The sequence below is a fragment of the Macaca fascicularis genome, chromosome 16 (assembly GCF_037993035.2).
Source record: "Macaca fascicularis isolate 582-1 chromosome 16, T2T-MFA8v1.1".
Taxonomy (NCBI): Eukaryota; Metazoa; Chordata; class Mammalia; order Primates; family Cercopithecidae; genus Macaca; species Macaca fascicularis.
In genome coordinates, this window is record NC_088390.1 from 49868704 (window position 1) to 49884078 (window position 15375).

At 37.0% G+C, this 15375-nt stretch overlaps 1 protein-coding gene across 3 annotated transcripts in view; it reads right to left on the minus strand.

The window, feature by feature from the left end:
- DGKE (diacylglycerol kinase epsilon) overlaps nucleotides 1-15375 on the minus strand; it is a 31444-nt gene that overhangs the window by 10159 nt on the left and 5910 nt on the right. For all 3 annotated transcript variants that reach the window (XM_005583797.5, XM_015438328.4, XM_074019250.1), the window contains exons 3-7: nucleotides 11121-11280; nucleotides 9180-9299; nucleotides 6891-7034; nucleotides 6121-6278; nucleotides 5739-5790 (exon numbers count right to left, since the gene is read on the minus strand). In XM_005583797.5, coding sequence (XP_005583854.1) covers nucleotides 5739-5790; nucleotides 6121-6278; nucleotides 6891-7034; nucleotides 9180-9299; nucleotides 11121-11280 — 634 coding nt within the window. The remainder of the gene's footprint in view (nucleotides 1-5738; nucleotides 5791-6120; nucleotides 6279-6890; nucleotides 7035-9179; nucleotides 9300-11120; nucleotides 11281-15375) is intronic.

The following is a 15375-nucleotide window of genomic DNA, read 5'->3' on the forward strand; positions in this document are numbered from 1 at the left end:
AAGGTATGAATTTTCCTGCTCTCTTTCTGCCATCTAAACATTCTGACTTTACTCAAGTGTACCTTTTTCCTCCAAATCAAAGATGCTCTTCCTCCTTTTGATGGTTAAGTCTAAATCTGGTCATTTGTTCTTTTTATCCTTTTCCCATTCATCTCTTATGGAACTAAATGTCTGTCCCTTCACTGCCAAAATATAATTTTCAATCCTAGTTTTTCTTTTAAACAAAACCCATAAACATCTTATTTTAAATAAAATATGTCAATGTACATTAATGTGTCTTATTTTTTAACTGAATTTTTTTTTCTAGTTTTCTAGGCGTCCTTTATTCAGAAACTAAGAGTGGGGTAATATAAGCTTCATGAGGGCAAGGCCTTCATCACTGAAACTCCAGCACCTAGGACAGTGCCTGGCACCAGACGGGCACAAAATACTTGCCTGAATGTATAGATAAATGAAGTTCCTTCTTGTATTTGATTGTTTGGATGTTCTTCTATAGAGGTAAGCAGACACTACTTGATTGTAGTGTATTTATTTTTGACAGCAAATGGCTGAAGAACATGTCTTTTTATTTGAATCATCTAACTGGTGTAAAACTTTGTCCATCTTTCTTTGGAGGAATGATCTCTGATAAATATTTCTAAATACTCAGCTCCACTTTATTACTGAATAGTAATACATCCTGGTATGAATGAGAAATACATCTTTTTTTTTTTTTTTGCATATCCATCACCTCAAATATTTATCATTTATTTGTGGTGAGAACATTTAAAATCCTCTCTTTTAGGCTCACACTTATAATCCCAGCACTCGGGAGGCTGGGGTGGGTGGACTGCTTGAGCTCAGGAGTTTGAGACCAGTCTGGGCAACACAGACAAATCTTGTCTCTATTGAAAATAATAAAAATAAAATTGGCCGGATGTGGTGGCATGTGCCTGTAGTCCCAGTTACTAATGAGGCTAAGATGGGAAGATCACTTGAGCGCAAGAAGTCTAGGCTGCAGTGAGCTGTGATCACGCCACTGCACTCCAACTTGGTCAATGGAGTGAGACCGTCTCAAAAAACCCCCAAAAAACAAAAAACCTCTCTTTTAGCAATTTGAAAATATACATTATCTATAGTCACCAAGCTGTGCAACAGCAGAACTTATTCTTCCTATCTAACTTTTTACCTGTTAACCAATGTCTCCCCTTTCTCCATCTACTCTCCTACCCTCTACAGCCTCTGGTAACCATCACTCTACTCTCAACTTTGAGTTTTGATTTTTTAGATTCCACATATAAGTGACATCATACAATATTTGTCTTTCTGGGCCTGGTTTATTTATTTAACATAATGTCTCCTAGGTTCAGCTATATTGCCGAGAATGATAGATTTTCCTTTTCTTTTTTTTTAAAGTCTGAATAGTTTTCCATTGTGTATATATGGCATATTTAAAAAAACCATTCATTCACTGATGGGCACTTAGGTTATTTCTGCATCTTGGTTATTGTACATAACGCTGCAATGAACATGGCAGCATGGACATCTGTTTGATATACTGATTTCAATTCCTTTGGGTATGTATCTATAAATGGAATTGCTGGAACAAATGGTAATTCTAGTTTCAGTTTTTTGAGAAACCTCCATATTGTTTCCCAAAATGGTTGTATTAATTTGCAATACCAATAGCGTATAAGGATTCTGTCTTCTCCACATCCTTGCCAACACTTGTTATTACTGACCAATGAGATAGGATAGGAAAGCCCAAAATAAATACACATATCAATGGCCAATTGATTTCTGACAAAGGTGCCGAGAACATACAATAGGGAAAGGAGAGTCTCATCAATAAATGGTACTGGGAAAGCTGGATATCCACATGCAGAACAATGAAAATCAACCCTTATCTTACCCATTATAAAGAATCAACTCAAAATGGATTAAAGACTTAAATGTACAACCTGAAACTATAAAAGTACTAAAAGAAAATGTAAGAAAAAAGCTTCATGACATTGGCCTGGGCAGTTATTTGGTTTGATATGACCTCAAAAGCACAGGCAATAAAAGTAAACATAGACAAAAGGGATTGCATCACACTAAAAAGATTCTACAGCAAAGGAAAACAAGAGTGAAGAGGCAACCCACAGCTTGGGAGAAAATATCTGTAAATCATACACTCAATTAGGAACTAATCTCCAAAATGTAGAAGGAACTCAAGCTACTCAGTAACAACCAATAATCTTATTAAAAAATGGGCAAAAGGACTTGAAGAGACATTTCTCAAAAGACATAAAAATGGCCAACAGATACAGGTTCAGCATCCCTAATACGAACATCTGAAATCTGAAATGTCCCCAAATCTGAAACTTTTTGAACACTGACATGACACTCAGAGGAAATGCTCATGGGAGCATTTTGGATTTCAGCTTTTCAGATTAGAAATGCTCAACGGGTATATATTCTGCACATATTCCAAAATCCAAAAAAATCAGAAATCTGAAATACTTCTGGTCACAACCTTTTTTTGGATAAGGGATATTCAACCTGCATATGGAAAAATGCTGAACATTTCTAATCATGAGAGAATTGCAAATGGAAACCACAATGAGCTATCACCTCGTACCTATTAGATTGGCTTCTATCAAAAAGAGAAACACATCTCTAATGTTGGTATTTCAGGCACTATGATAACTGACAAATACTTCTGAGCACAGGAACCATTTTAAAGGATCTCCAATACTTTCTCTTTTTTTTATGTTTAATTTTTTTAAAATAAATCAAAGCAATCCACTTTAATAAGCTATATAGTTCTACAAGGCTTCAAAGGAAACATTGCAATTTTCTGTCTACTCCTCATTTGTAATTCCTGTTCCCACAGCTCTTTCCATAGTTTTTTCTTCTGGTATTTATCTCTATATTTCTAAGTAACATAATCAGATTATTTCTTGATTTTTTTTTTTTTTGAGATGGAGTCTTGCTCTGTTGCCCAGGCTGGAGTAGAGTGGCGCGATCTTGGCTCGCTGCACCCTCTGCCTCCCGGGTTCAAGCAATTCTCCTGCCTCAGCCTCCCAAGTAGCTGGGATTACAGGCACCCACGACCACACCTGGCTAATTTTTGTATTTTTAGTAAAGACGGGGTTTCCCCATGTTGGCCAGACTGGTCTCAAACTCCTGACCTCATGATCTGCCTGCCTCAGTCTCCCAGAGTGCTGGGATTACAGGCATGAGCCACCGCACCTGATTTTTAAATTTTAAATATTACTTATTCTTTTTCTCTTTTTTTAGAGATGGGGGTCTCATCTGCACTCTGTCACCCAGGCTGCAGTGGCGCGATGATAGCTCACTGCAGCCTTGAACTCTTGGACTCAAGCAATCTTCTGGCTTCAGCCTCCTGAGTTGCTGGCACTACAGGCGTGTGCCCCCATGTCCAGTTCCTTTGCTTTTTGTTGTATTTTCTGAGTGGTGTCTTCAATTGTACTTTCCAATCTGATACTGAATTTTAGTTTGTCAGAGCCTTTTTTGAGGTGTGTGTTTCTGAATGTTCCTTTTATAGAACCCTGTTCTATAAATATTTTCATTTTTTTCTGAGAACATTAGTCCCACTCCCTGACTTCCTTCAGCTTCCTGGACTGTGTTTCCTATAATTCTTTCTTCTTATTTGGGGCTCTCTCATGATAGAGGCTTTCCTTAAATGCCTGCTTGTGCCTCCAATCCTTGGCTGTATATGTTCATGTTTTAAGAGTAAGGCAAAAAAGGCAAACTGTGAACTTTGCATCCAAAAGCAGGTCTTGCTACAGTATAAGCTTCATTATAGGACTACAGTGCAAAAATCTGGTCCTTTTGCTAGGGGACACCCAAATATTGATACCTGTTAATTTTTTCCTTGGGCAAGTTAGCTTCCCAGAGAGAAGTTAGCTTCTCTGCCACTATTCTTGAAGTTGAGTGGATGAAAAGGGCCAGTGATCTCACTTTGCACTAAATCTGTTTTCAGTATGGCATTAGCTGGCTAGAGACTCTCTAAACTTTCCAGAGTAAACCTCCAATCTACTACCTGAGTTGAGGAGGGTAGTAAATGACCACGTGAAGCTGGGGAAAGGGGACAAACAGCTTCTTTGGCTCACTCCTTCTATTTTCAGACCCACTCTATACTACTGCTCTCTGAGTGATGTAGTGACCTGAATTCCTAAGCCTTTGCTTGGTTCTGCTCAATAAACTGGTTTCTTTCTTGGTTTTCTGCAGTGTAGGCACTTTTGAGCTTTTTTCAATTATGTGAACCTTCCTAGTTTTGGCTTCTGAAGACTGCTGTGATCTCTTTCTCCTTAAGGTTTTGTGCCTTCTCAAAGATCTATACAAGATCTGTATCCCCATTTTAGAGGGATTTTAGTGGCAAGGAGAGAGAGAAGCAAAGAAACATGCATGAGTTCCCCAAATGCTCTTCTTTAAAGTCTGCTTTAATTTGGCTGTTTATCACCCACCTACTGTAATCCTCTTTCTCTGTTTTCTCCTTATTTACTTACTACACTCTTTAGTTTCCCTTAGTGGCCTCTCTTAATCTGTGTCACCTAAATGTACCTATTTTCAAGATGTAGTTTGTGGCTGGACACAGTGGCTCATGCCTGATCCCAATACTTCAGAAGGCTGAGGAGGGAGGACTGCTTGAGCCTAGGAGTTCGAGATCAGCCTGGACAATATAGGGAGACCCTCTCTCTACAAAACAGATACAAAAATAAAAACTATCTGGGCATGGTGGCACATGCTGGTGGTCCCAGCTACTTGGGAGGCTGAGGTGGGAGGATCGCTTGGTCCCAGAGGTCGAGGCTGCAGTGAGCTGTCATCACAATACCGCACTCCAGCTTGAGTGACAGACCGAGACCTTGTCTCCAAAATAAAAGAAAGAAAAAAAAAAGATGTAGTTCTTGACCCTCTTTTCCCTTCTCACTCCCCATATTCTCAGCATTTAAACAATTATCAGAAATAAAGTTTCAGTTCAAAGGCTGATAACTACGGGCATGAATCCCACAACTTGGGCTACTCCCCCGCTCCCACCACAGTTTATTTTACTTTCTAACCCAGTCTAGATTCCTCAATCTGCATCTCTAGCTCTGTCTTTATTCCTGAGCAATAAGCCTAAACTTCCAACTTCTTGTTCAACACTTCAAAGACTTTTAGATTGATATGCTCAATTCTATCTCATTTTCTTCCTACCCAAACCTGAAACTTGGTATTTTTGGTATTTTTCTTATAGTCATTTCCATATATCCAGTTATAAAAACTAGAAATCTAGTAGTAATATGTATTTTCTCTCTTCCCTTTATACTAATCAGTTGTTAAGTACTGATTAATTCTACCTCTAAAATGTCTTTGCATTGTCCTCATCCTGATTCTGCCTAGTACAGGCTTCTAAGCTATTTTCACATTATCTCCAGAGTATCTTTTAAAAATACAGATCTGCTCTCTCTGTATTATTTGCTACTTGCTAACCATGCTTTGCACTCTCTGCCTGGAAAGTCCTTCGCTTTTTTAAGGACCAATTCCCATATCACTTCCTCTGAATCTTCTCAGCCACATCAGCTAGGCAGAACAGGTGCACTCCCGTAACACATTTACAGTCCAGCTTGTGAGGTAAGCATGTAAGTTTCTGTTCTGCTCCATAGCCAGCTCCCTTGAGATAAGCACCAGGTCTCTGTATCCCACCACAGAGTGCCGTATCTTGTGCAATGAAGCTGAAACTACTTGCAACTGAGGCACTAACAACATACCTTGGGTTTTCTTAAGTTGTAGTATCCTTTATTTGTTACTTGAACTTTCCATCTAAAAAACAGAAGTTAAAAAAAACACTTTTTAGAATAAACCCTGTACTCTGGATGTTTGGATAAATGAAGGTTTTCTATTAAAATACCATCTAAAAAAGTAACCACATGTATATAAGCATGCAAATTTAGGGATAAGTACTCAGTGTAACTTATTACTTTGGCTCTTACATAATAAAACAAAACACCAGTATCTATGTATAAGTACAACGAGTATCGTCTTTCACATTTAAATTACATGGCACATTTCACCTACACAAGTCTTCATTTGTAAACCAAACAATGATGGCTAAATCTCAAGAAATCTACTTTTTGGGGAAATGTAACTTACCGATCTAGTTTAATTCCATCTGCTTCCATTACATTTCGCAAAACCTGTGCAACTGGAATTTCTCCAGCATAACCTGTACCCCAACCCAATGTATTGGATAGATCGTTGCCTGTTCCCAGAGGCAAGACTGCAACTTGTGGAATGTACTTTTCTTGTCCCTAGAATATGGAAGATACGTTTTAGATTTTTCTCTGCAGACTATTTGCTGGGTAATAATACTTTACAAAATTTATTAAGACCAAAACAGTAAGAATACAAATATAACAACTGTATGTTGTTTTGCTAAAGCTTGTGCTAATTGCTTAATCAAAACATCTCATTTTTAACTATTTGGAGCTGGCAATGTCTAATATTTATCTGCATAATAAAAAATATAAAGTAAAAATATTCCATATTAGGTTGGGCATGGTGGCTCACCCCTGTAATCTCAGCACTTAGGGAGGCCAAGGTGGGAGGATTGCTTGAGCCCAGGAGTTTGACAGCAGCCCAGGCAACATGGTGAAACCCTGTCTCTACAAAAAACACAAAAAGTAGCCAGGCATGGTAGCGCACACTTATAGTCCCAGCAACTTTGTAGGCTGAGGTGGGAGGATGGCTTGAACCTGAGAGACGGAGGTTGCAGTTAGCTGTGTTTGCGCCACTGCACTCCAGCCTGGGTGACAGTGCGAGACTGTATCTCAAAAAAACAAACAAACAAAAAACCCATATATATATATGCATAGTATATTTATCTTAGAAGTCCTTCTGTAGTAGTTCTTAAAGACTAATACCTTAATTTTCATGTCATCAACTGCATCCAGGACCCACCCTACAGTCCCATCCCCTCCACAAACAAGTACTCGAGCTGAATAATATGGAAGAAGAGTACAGAGTTGTAGGGCTTTGATAGGAGGAGTTTTAGTTACATCAAAAACCTAGAAACAAAAGAAAAAGAAAAATTATTTTTATCCAACATTTTCCTTCATCTGTAAGGATGATTTCTCTCTAGATGAGTAGAGATATAGTTAAATAACATTACTGGCTACTATGTACTGAACAATATGCCAGACACTGTGCCAGACTCTTTATATTCATTGTAGCTCACCCCTACACTGACTCTACAAAGCAAGAGTTAGCCTCATTCTATTGGGCTGGAAATTGAGGTGCAGGAAGGTTAAATTCCTTGCCTGTGACTCTCCAGGTAATTAAGTGCTGAAATACAAGGGTAGGCGTGGTAACTCACGCCCATAATCCCAGCCCTTTGGAAGGGCAAGGCAGCTGGATCACTTGACGTCAGGAGTTCGAGACCAGCCTGGCCAACATGGCGAAATCCTGTCTCTATTAAAATACAAAAATTAGCCAGTGTGGTGCTGTGTGCTTGTGATCCTAGCTACTTGGGAGGCTGAGGTAGGAAAATCACTTGAACCTGGGAGGCAGAGGTTGTAGTGAGCCAAGATCATGCCCCTGCACTCCAGCTTGGGCGACAGAGCAAGACTCTGTCTCAAAAAAAAAAAAAAAAAAAAAATCAAAGTTATAGTTTATCTATTACACCACATTGCCTCCTTCCTGTTCACATAAACCACAATGTGCTAAGTTCACCTTTAACTAGTATTTCATATCTTATACTGGCTTAAAAAAAAAATCACCAGTGTAAGTTAGTACAAATTTCTAGAAAGCAATTTTGCAATACATAGAAAATGACATAAAAATGCAAGTAACTTTGATAATCCATAACTCTGTCAATGACCCTAGAAAAATATTTCGAAAGACAAAAATGCCTAAAAATATGTATAAAAATATTCACTGTGGCATTATTTATAACACAATCATAGAGACACTGTTACCCTTCAACAGTAGGAGAGTGGATATTCAATTATTTTAGTCATTAAATTATTTTAGTCATTAAATATGTAATTATGAGGACAACGTTGAAACAAGGAAAAATATTTATACCATTAAAGTTAAAAAATTCAGAATGCAAATTTGTATCTAGCTTATTGTTACAGTACTGTTAACATGTAAAGTAAATGCATAGATAATTAATGGAAAAAACAAGAACAAAGAAAACTGATGTATTCGTATGGAGAAATTGCAAATGATTTTCTCTGTATTTTTAAAAATTTTCTTAAGCTGTATGATATTGAAAGTGTAAAAAATACAAATTGGAAGGACAAAATCATTGCATTTCTAATTGTTACACAATAGGTTATTTAATTTTCCTTTTTTAAATTTTTTTTGTTTTTTGGTTAATTTTTCAAAGTAAAAGTCGCTAGTTGTACATTCAATTTTAATGATCCCTTTATTTTTAAAACTGAGGTATAATTTACATATAAGATTCACCCATTTGAAGTGAACAAGCCAATAATTTTTATTAAGTTCACTGAATTGCACAACCAACACCATCATGCAGTTTAGAACATTTTTGTTGCTTTAATAAGATCCCTCAATGTCCAATTGCAGTCACTCTCCATTTCCAGCCCTAGCCTCAGGCAACCAATAATCTATTCTCTACCTCTACAGACTTGCCTTTTCTAGACAAGTCAGATAAATGGAGTCATACAATATAAGGTCCCTTGTATCTGCCTTCTCTATGTTTTTGAGGTTCATTTATTGTAATATGTACGTATCAGTAGTTTGTTCCTTTTTGTCATTTCATGGTATTCCATTGTATGGCCTCACTACATTCTGTTTATCAGCTCATCAGCTCATGAACAGCTAGGCTGTTCATGGTTTTTGGCTATCATGAATAATGCTGCTGTGAACATTTTCATGCAAATCTTTGTGAGAAATATGTTTTCACTTAACTTGGGTAGATTCCTAGTAGAGGAATTGCTAGAAGATATAATAAATTTATGTTTAACTTTTTAAGAAACAGCCAAGATGTCTTCTAAAGAGGTTGCACCATTTTATATTCCCACCACAAGAGTTCCTGTTTCTCCACATATTTAAATGGCTGATCTTTTCATAATTATTATTCTTTTCTATGATCAGGTGGTTAGTGACTTAAAGCATTAATAACCATTCCATTTTAGGGAAAATTAAAACATTAATAAAGAAAGGAAGTTTTTTTCTTTAGTTACCTGGACTGGATTCAACAAGATCCTAAATTCTCCCAACAGTCCTTCTCCCATATTAGTTCCACTACGAGAGTTGGCCAGGATTATTAATGGCGTCCATTGCTTTCCAAGCTTAGAGGCTAGCTAAAAGAAATTGCCATGAGTGAAAAGGGTTTAGAATCTCAAAGATGAAAAACACATTTTCCATGCCTTGAGAACAATGGTGCTATAATCTGCTGAAATAAAAACAACTATACCAGTTCTCTCAATTCAATATAAAAATCAAAGAATTCTAAGAATGGAAGGGAACCTCAGAAACTAACTAATTTAAGCTCCCTTTCAATGTTTAATTCTCTTCTACATTATTCTAGATAAGTCATCCAGCATATGCTCAGACACTCACATAAGGAACTCACTTTGCAGCCCATTACTCTGCTACATCAAATTATTAGAAAGTTTGGACTTTAACTGAGCTGAAAATCTGTCCTTCTATAACTTTCAACCATTCACAGAATAGACACTGATTTTTTTCTCTGATCTTTTACCTTGATTTTCCTTTACTGGATGTATTCTAGCGTATTTTGCAAGGTTTTATTTCTTTTTTTAAAATGGGGCACTCAGATTAAAAAATCTGGACTTCCAATAGCTCAAAGTCAAATGAAATTAATACTTTTCACAATGTAACCATTTCTTCTTCCCCTCTCCTTGTAGATGTAACCATTAATGAAGTTATTCTGTGGTTTGACTTAAGAGATTCTCCTCTCTTGTGATCTCAGGTTGAACTCAGATAAATAAGAGATTGTACATTTAAAAAAAGTGTCAAAACAATATTGTTTGAAAAATTTAAAATGTCCCTTTCCTTGCAGAAATATTGATAAAGGTGACATGTAAGACATAAGATCTTAATTTGAAAAAGGTACGATTTTAAAATAAAATAGTTTAATTATTTTGGTATATCCAATTAGAAAATAAATCTATAAATTTTTTTTTTTTTTTTTTTTTTTTTTTGAGACGGAGTCTCGCTCTGTCGCCCAGGCTGGAGTGCAGTGGCGCGATCTCGGCTCACTGCAAGCTCCGCCTCCCGGGTTCACGCCATTCTCCTGCCTCAGCCTCCCGAGTAGCTGGGACTACAGGCGCCCACAACCGCGCCCGGCTAATTTTTTTTTTTGTATTTTTAGTAGAGACGGGGTTTCACCGTGGTCTCGATCTCCTGACCTTGTGATCCGCCCGCCTCGGCCTCCCAAAGTGCTGGGATTACAGGCGTGAGCCACCGCGCCCGGCCTATAAATTTTTATAATGTTTCCTTAAGAGCTACATAAAGACTGATTCAGTAAGCTACATCAATTTCATACACATATCTACATACTATAAACTGTTGTCAACAGGTTTAATGTTCACCATTACTTGTGGGAGCATTTAATGTGCAATGTAAACTTATCTCTAGGGACCCTGTATAAAGTTCAAAATAGAAAAATATTTTTAGAACAAGGTGTGAGGAAAATCTATTTTCTTTTCACTGACAATAATCATGAATCCCAAAACTGACTGTTCATCAGAATCTTCTGAGGACCTTAAAAAAAAAAAAAGATGAATTCCTGGACTTACCCTATACCTACTAAATCAAATATGGTAATGAAAGTACTACTCAGAAATCTGTATTTTTAAAAAGCTCCCTAAGTCATTCAGATGCAGGCAGTGATTTAGAAACCATCAATATAACATTTCCAACTTCCTTTTAGACATGAAAGAACTCAAGAGCCAAAATTTTTGACCCATCTCTAGGAACTAGGTAGGGTTTTATGGCTTACCATAATGGCCATTTTATTTCCCTCCTTAGTCTTGATCTGTTATTTAAATTTATTTTATTCCTGGTACCAATTCTTACATACTGTCTTAACCATCTCAAACAATGACTTAAGCAGCTTTTAAAAAATCAATCATATAAGAGAAATAAACTCTAATTACCACTTCATAATCTGTTTTTTTGTCTTTACGCATCTGATTAATGGAGGTTAAATAACTTGGTGGAATGATTAGGTTTTTGAATTCTCCAAAATCACACTTTTCATTCTTTAAACTATTTTTCATGCACTCATCATGTACTGTCTTCTGGCACCAAATGCACCTGAGGGAAGGAAGAAACAAGCGTTAACTAATTTTAAACCATAATCTCAATGATAACCCACAAAACCATCATTTTTGTTAAAAAATAACAGTAATTTTATCACTCTTACTTACCATAACATTTGGCAAATAAAAGAGATCTATCTGCACAGTGAAATGGAGCAATAAGGTTTGAACATATTTGGCAGTTTAACCTAATAGCATTTTTTTTTTTTTTGAGAAAGGGTCTCACTCTGTTGCCCAGCCTGGAGTGCAGTGGTATGATCTCAGCTCACTGCAACCTCCGTCTCCCAGGCTCAAGTGATTCTTCTGACAGTCTCCCAAGTAGCTGGGATTACAGATGTGTGCCACTACCGCCCGGGTAATTTTTGTCTTCTTAGTAGAGATGGGGTTTCACTATGTTGACCAGGCTGGTCTCGAATTCCAGACCTCAAATGATTCACCCACCTCGACCTCCCAAAGTGCTGGGATTGCTGGCGTGAGCCACTGTGCCTGGCCTAACAGCATTTCTTAAGATGCGGCTTGGGGGCCCCAAGATCCATTCAGGGCATCTGTGAGGTTAAAGTTTTAGTAATAACACTAAAGAGTTATTTCACCTTCATCCTTTCAAAACTGTACAGTGGAGTTTTCCAGAAGCTTTATGACATGTGCTATGACAACAGAAGCAAATATCATAATCTAGCTGAATTGTAAGTGAAAGAAACGTACAAAAATTTAAAACAATGTAACTCTCTTCACTAAATTTTCATAAAAATAATTTGTTACTATTATTTTAAAAATATTTTAAAAATTTATCAGTTTTAATTTATGACATGATAAATATCAATGGATGTGATCCACATAAACAAAAGCTGATCTAAAATGATAGTTTTATATATATTTGTGCTTTGGCTGAAATGCAGGTTCATGAGGCCTGAAGCCCTTGCTGTTTAAATGCCCCACTGACATGGACCCTTGAAGAGTTCCTCAGGGACCAACTTGAAAATCTCTTAACCTGTAAATATAAGTACAACAGTGCGTTTCTTTTTGTCAGTCAATACGAAAATAATTCATATGCTTGCTTTTGAAATAGACATAAGAACATGTGCATTCAGATTTGCAACTATGTTTGGACCCAATTGGTAAAACAAGCAGAGAACAGAGCTGGTAAAGGTCCTGGGTTTCTATTATTAATTTGCTAAGTATTTAATCCACTCACAGGTAAGGCAGATCTGACTGAAGAGATAAAGAAGGCCACCAGAAAATAATGGTTATAATTAAATGAATACAAAAAAAAAAAAAAAGAGGATAAACATTCTTTCACCCAGAGGTCCACTGTTGACCTTCTATTTTAAGCTGTTTTTTCCTTTTGGATATTCAGATTTGTCAAGTACTTAGCGCTGTTTTCTGGAGTCCTATTTACTGCTAAAAGAAAGAGTTCTCTGTATAATCTGTTACAGAGAAAATGAAAATAATTTGCATTATCACATTTGTTAATTTTAAACTCAACTTGAGAAACTATAGTAGACTGGTTATGTGGCTGAAGCATAATATCTCTATTTATTGGTCTACCATAACTTAAAAATAGTATATCACCATCAAAAGCAATCAGAAAGGATAACCACTGAATTATTTCATAATGGTTTCCTCTGGGAAGAAAAGTAGGATTGAGGCATGGGAAAAATATTAACTTTTTCGCCTACATTTTTGTTTGTATGTATTGCTTGAGATCCTAAAAACCAGAATATATACATGAAATACTTATATAAATTTAAAAAATTATTTAAAATAATATTAGCTTATAAAAACTTAGAAATACAAAAAGGCATAAAATAAAAATCATCCAGAGAGAGTCACTCTTAACTTTTTGACTTATGTATTCTCAGTTTTATAGTGTATACGTTTGTTTTTCAGGTTAGAAGTATGATGTATATATATCTGGATAATGCATTTCTACACTGTATCATAAAACTTTTTTGTATAGCATTCTTTTTTTTAAAATATGGTTTGTAAAAAATGTATATTATTACATCATGTGAATATAATATAATTTATTTGACCCCGTCTCAAAAAACAAGAAAAATAAACAAAAATTAGCTTGGCGTGGTAACGTGTGCCTGTAGTCCCAGCTACTAGGGAGGCTGAGGTAGGAGGATCACTTGAACCTGGGAAAGGGAGGTTGCAGTGAGCTGAGACTGTGCTACTGCACTCCAGCCTGGGCATCAGAGTGAGATTCCATCTCAAAAAACAAAACAAAACAAAACAAAACAAAACAAAAAAAACCTGACCCCCTTTCTGTTTTTTAAAAAAAGGTATTTAGTTTATTTTTGAAAATATAAATAACATGGGTAAATGAATGAGATTATTTCCTTGCAATCTTGGAAGTTACTGAATCAAAGGGCATGCATTTTCCTAAGGTTCTGGATGTTCGTCCAATATGCTTGTTACGACTGCATGAAAGTGCCCATCACATGTAACACTTACTAATACTGCTCATTAGTACTTAATTTTTCTTTGATAATTTGATAGAAAAAGGTATCCTATTGTTTTAATCTGGAAGTCTTTGATTACTAGGTAAAACTGAGTTTTTCAGTCCCCTTTTGTGAATTCATTCATGTTCTATATTCATTTTTCACTAGGTTTTAATAATTGCATGTACTTTTATTTATCTAGAATATCAACCTCTTTTCTGGCATATTTATTGCAAACATGCTTCAGTTTTCTTTAAAATTTTCTTTTTAATCTACTTAAGTTTTAAAAATATATATATATACACATATATATTTCCGTTTGTAGTTGGCTTAAATGGTGTTTCACTTAAAAACAATTTTTTTTTTTTTTGAGATGGAGTCTCGCTCTGTCGCCCAGGCCTGGAGTGCAGTGGTGCAATCTCGGCTCACTGCAACTTCCACCTACCGGGTTCAAGTGATTCTCCTGCCTCAGCCTCCCGAGCAGCTGGGACTACAGGTGCGTGCCACCATGCCCGGCTAATTTTTGTATTTTTAGTAGAGATGGGGTTTTACCATATCGGTCAGGCTGGTCTCAAAAACTCCTGACCTCATCAGTCTGCCTCGGCCTCCCAGAGTGCTGGGATTACAGGTGTGAGCCACTGAGTCCCGTGAAAATTTTTTTTTCAAGAGACACTGTCTCACTATGTTGCTCACACTGGCCTGAACTCCTGGGCTCAAGTGATCCTGCCTCAGTCTCCTGAGTAGCTAGGCTACAGGCACCTGGTTAAATGCTGTTATGCTTTAAAGTCCTTTACCATTTCCTAGATATTCACCGATAGTTATTTTTTACCCCCACACTTCAGTTTTCATAGTTACACCTTTAATTCAGTGCTTCTTAACCTTCTGGGGTTATAGATTCCATTCAGAATCTCATGAAAGTGTCAGGCTTTTCCAGAACTTTATGAACCACCATGTTAATAACCCCTGTATTGGCTGGACACAGTGGCTCATGCCTGTAATCCCAGCATTTGGGAGGCCGAGGCGGGTGGATCACTTAAGGTCAGAAGTTTTAGAGCAGCCTGAGTAACGTGGTGAAACCCTGTCTCTACTGAAAATATTAAAAAAATTAGCGAGGCATGGTGGTGCACACCTGTAATCCCAGCTACTTGGGAGGCTGAGGTAGGTGAATCACTTGAGCCAGGGAGGTAGAGGTAGCCGTGAGCCGAGATCGTGTCACTGCACTCCAACCTGAGCAATAGAGTGAGACTGTCTCAAAAAAACAAAAACAAAAACAAAAAACAAACCACTGCATTAATCTACCCGTAATTAATCTGGTATATTATGAAGGGTTAACCTTCTCCCCTCCCCCAAAGAGCACTTGTCCTAACACGATTCATAAAACCATCTTTTCTATCCCCAATAATTTGTGACAGAACATTTATCATTTACTAAATTCTCATAAATTTCAGAATAATAATAATTATTATTTTTTGAGACGGAGTTTCATTCTTGTTGCCCAGGCTGGAGGGCAATGCTGTGATCTCGGCTCACGGCAACCTCCGCCTCCTGGGTTCAAGAGATTCTCCTGCCTCAGCCTCCCGAGTAGCTGGGATTACAGGCATGTGCCACCACACTTGGCTAATTTTGTATTTTTAGTAGAGATGGGG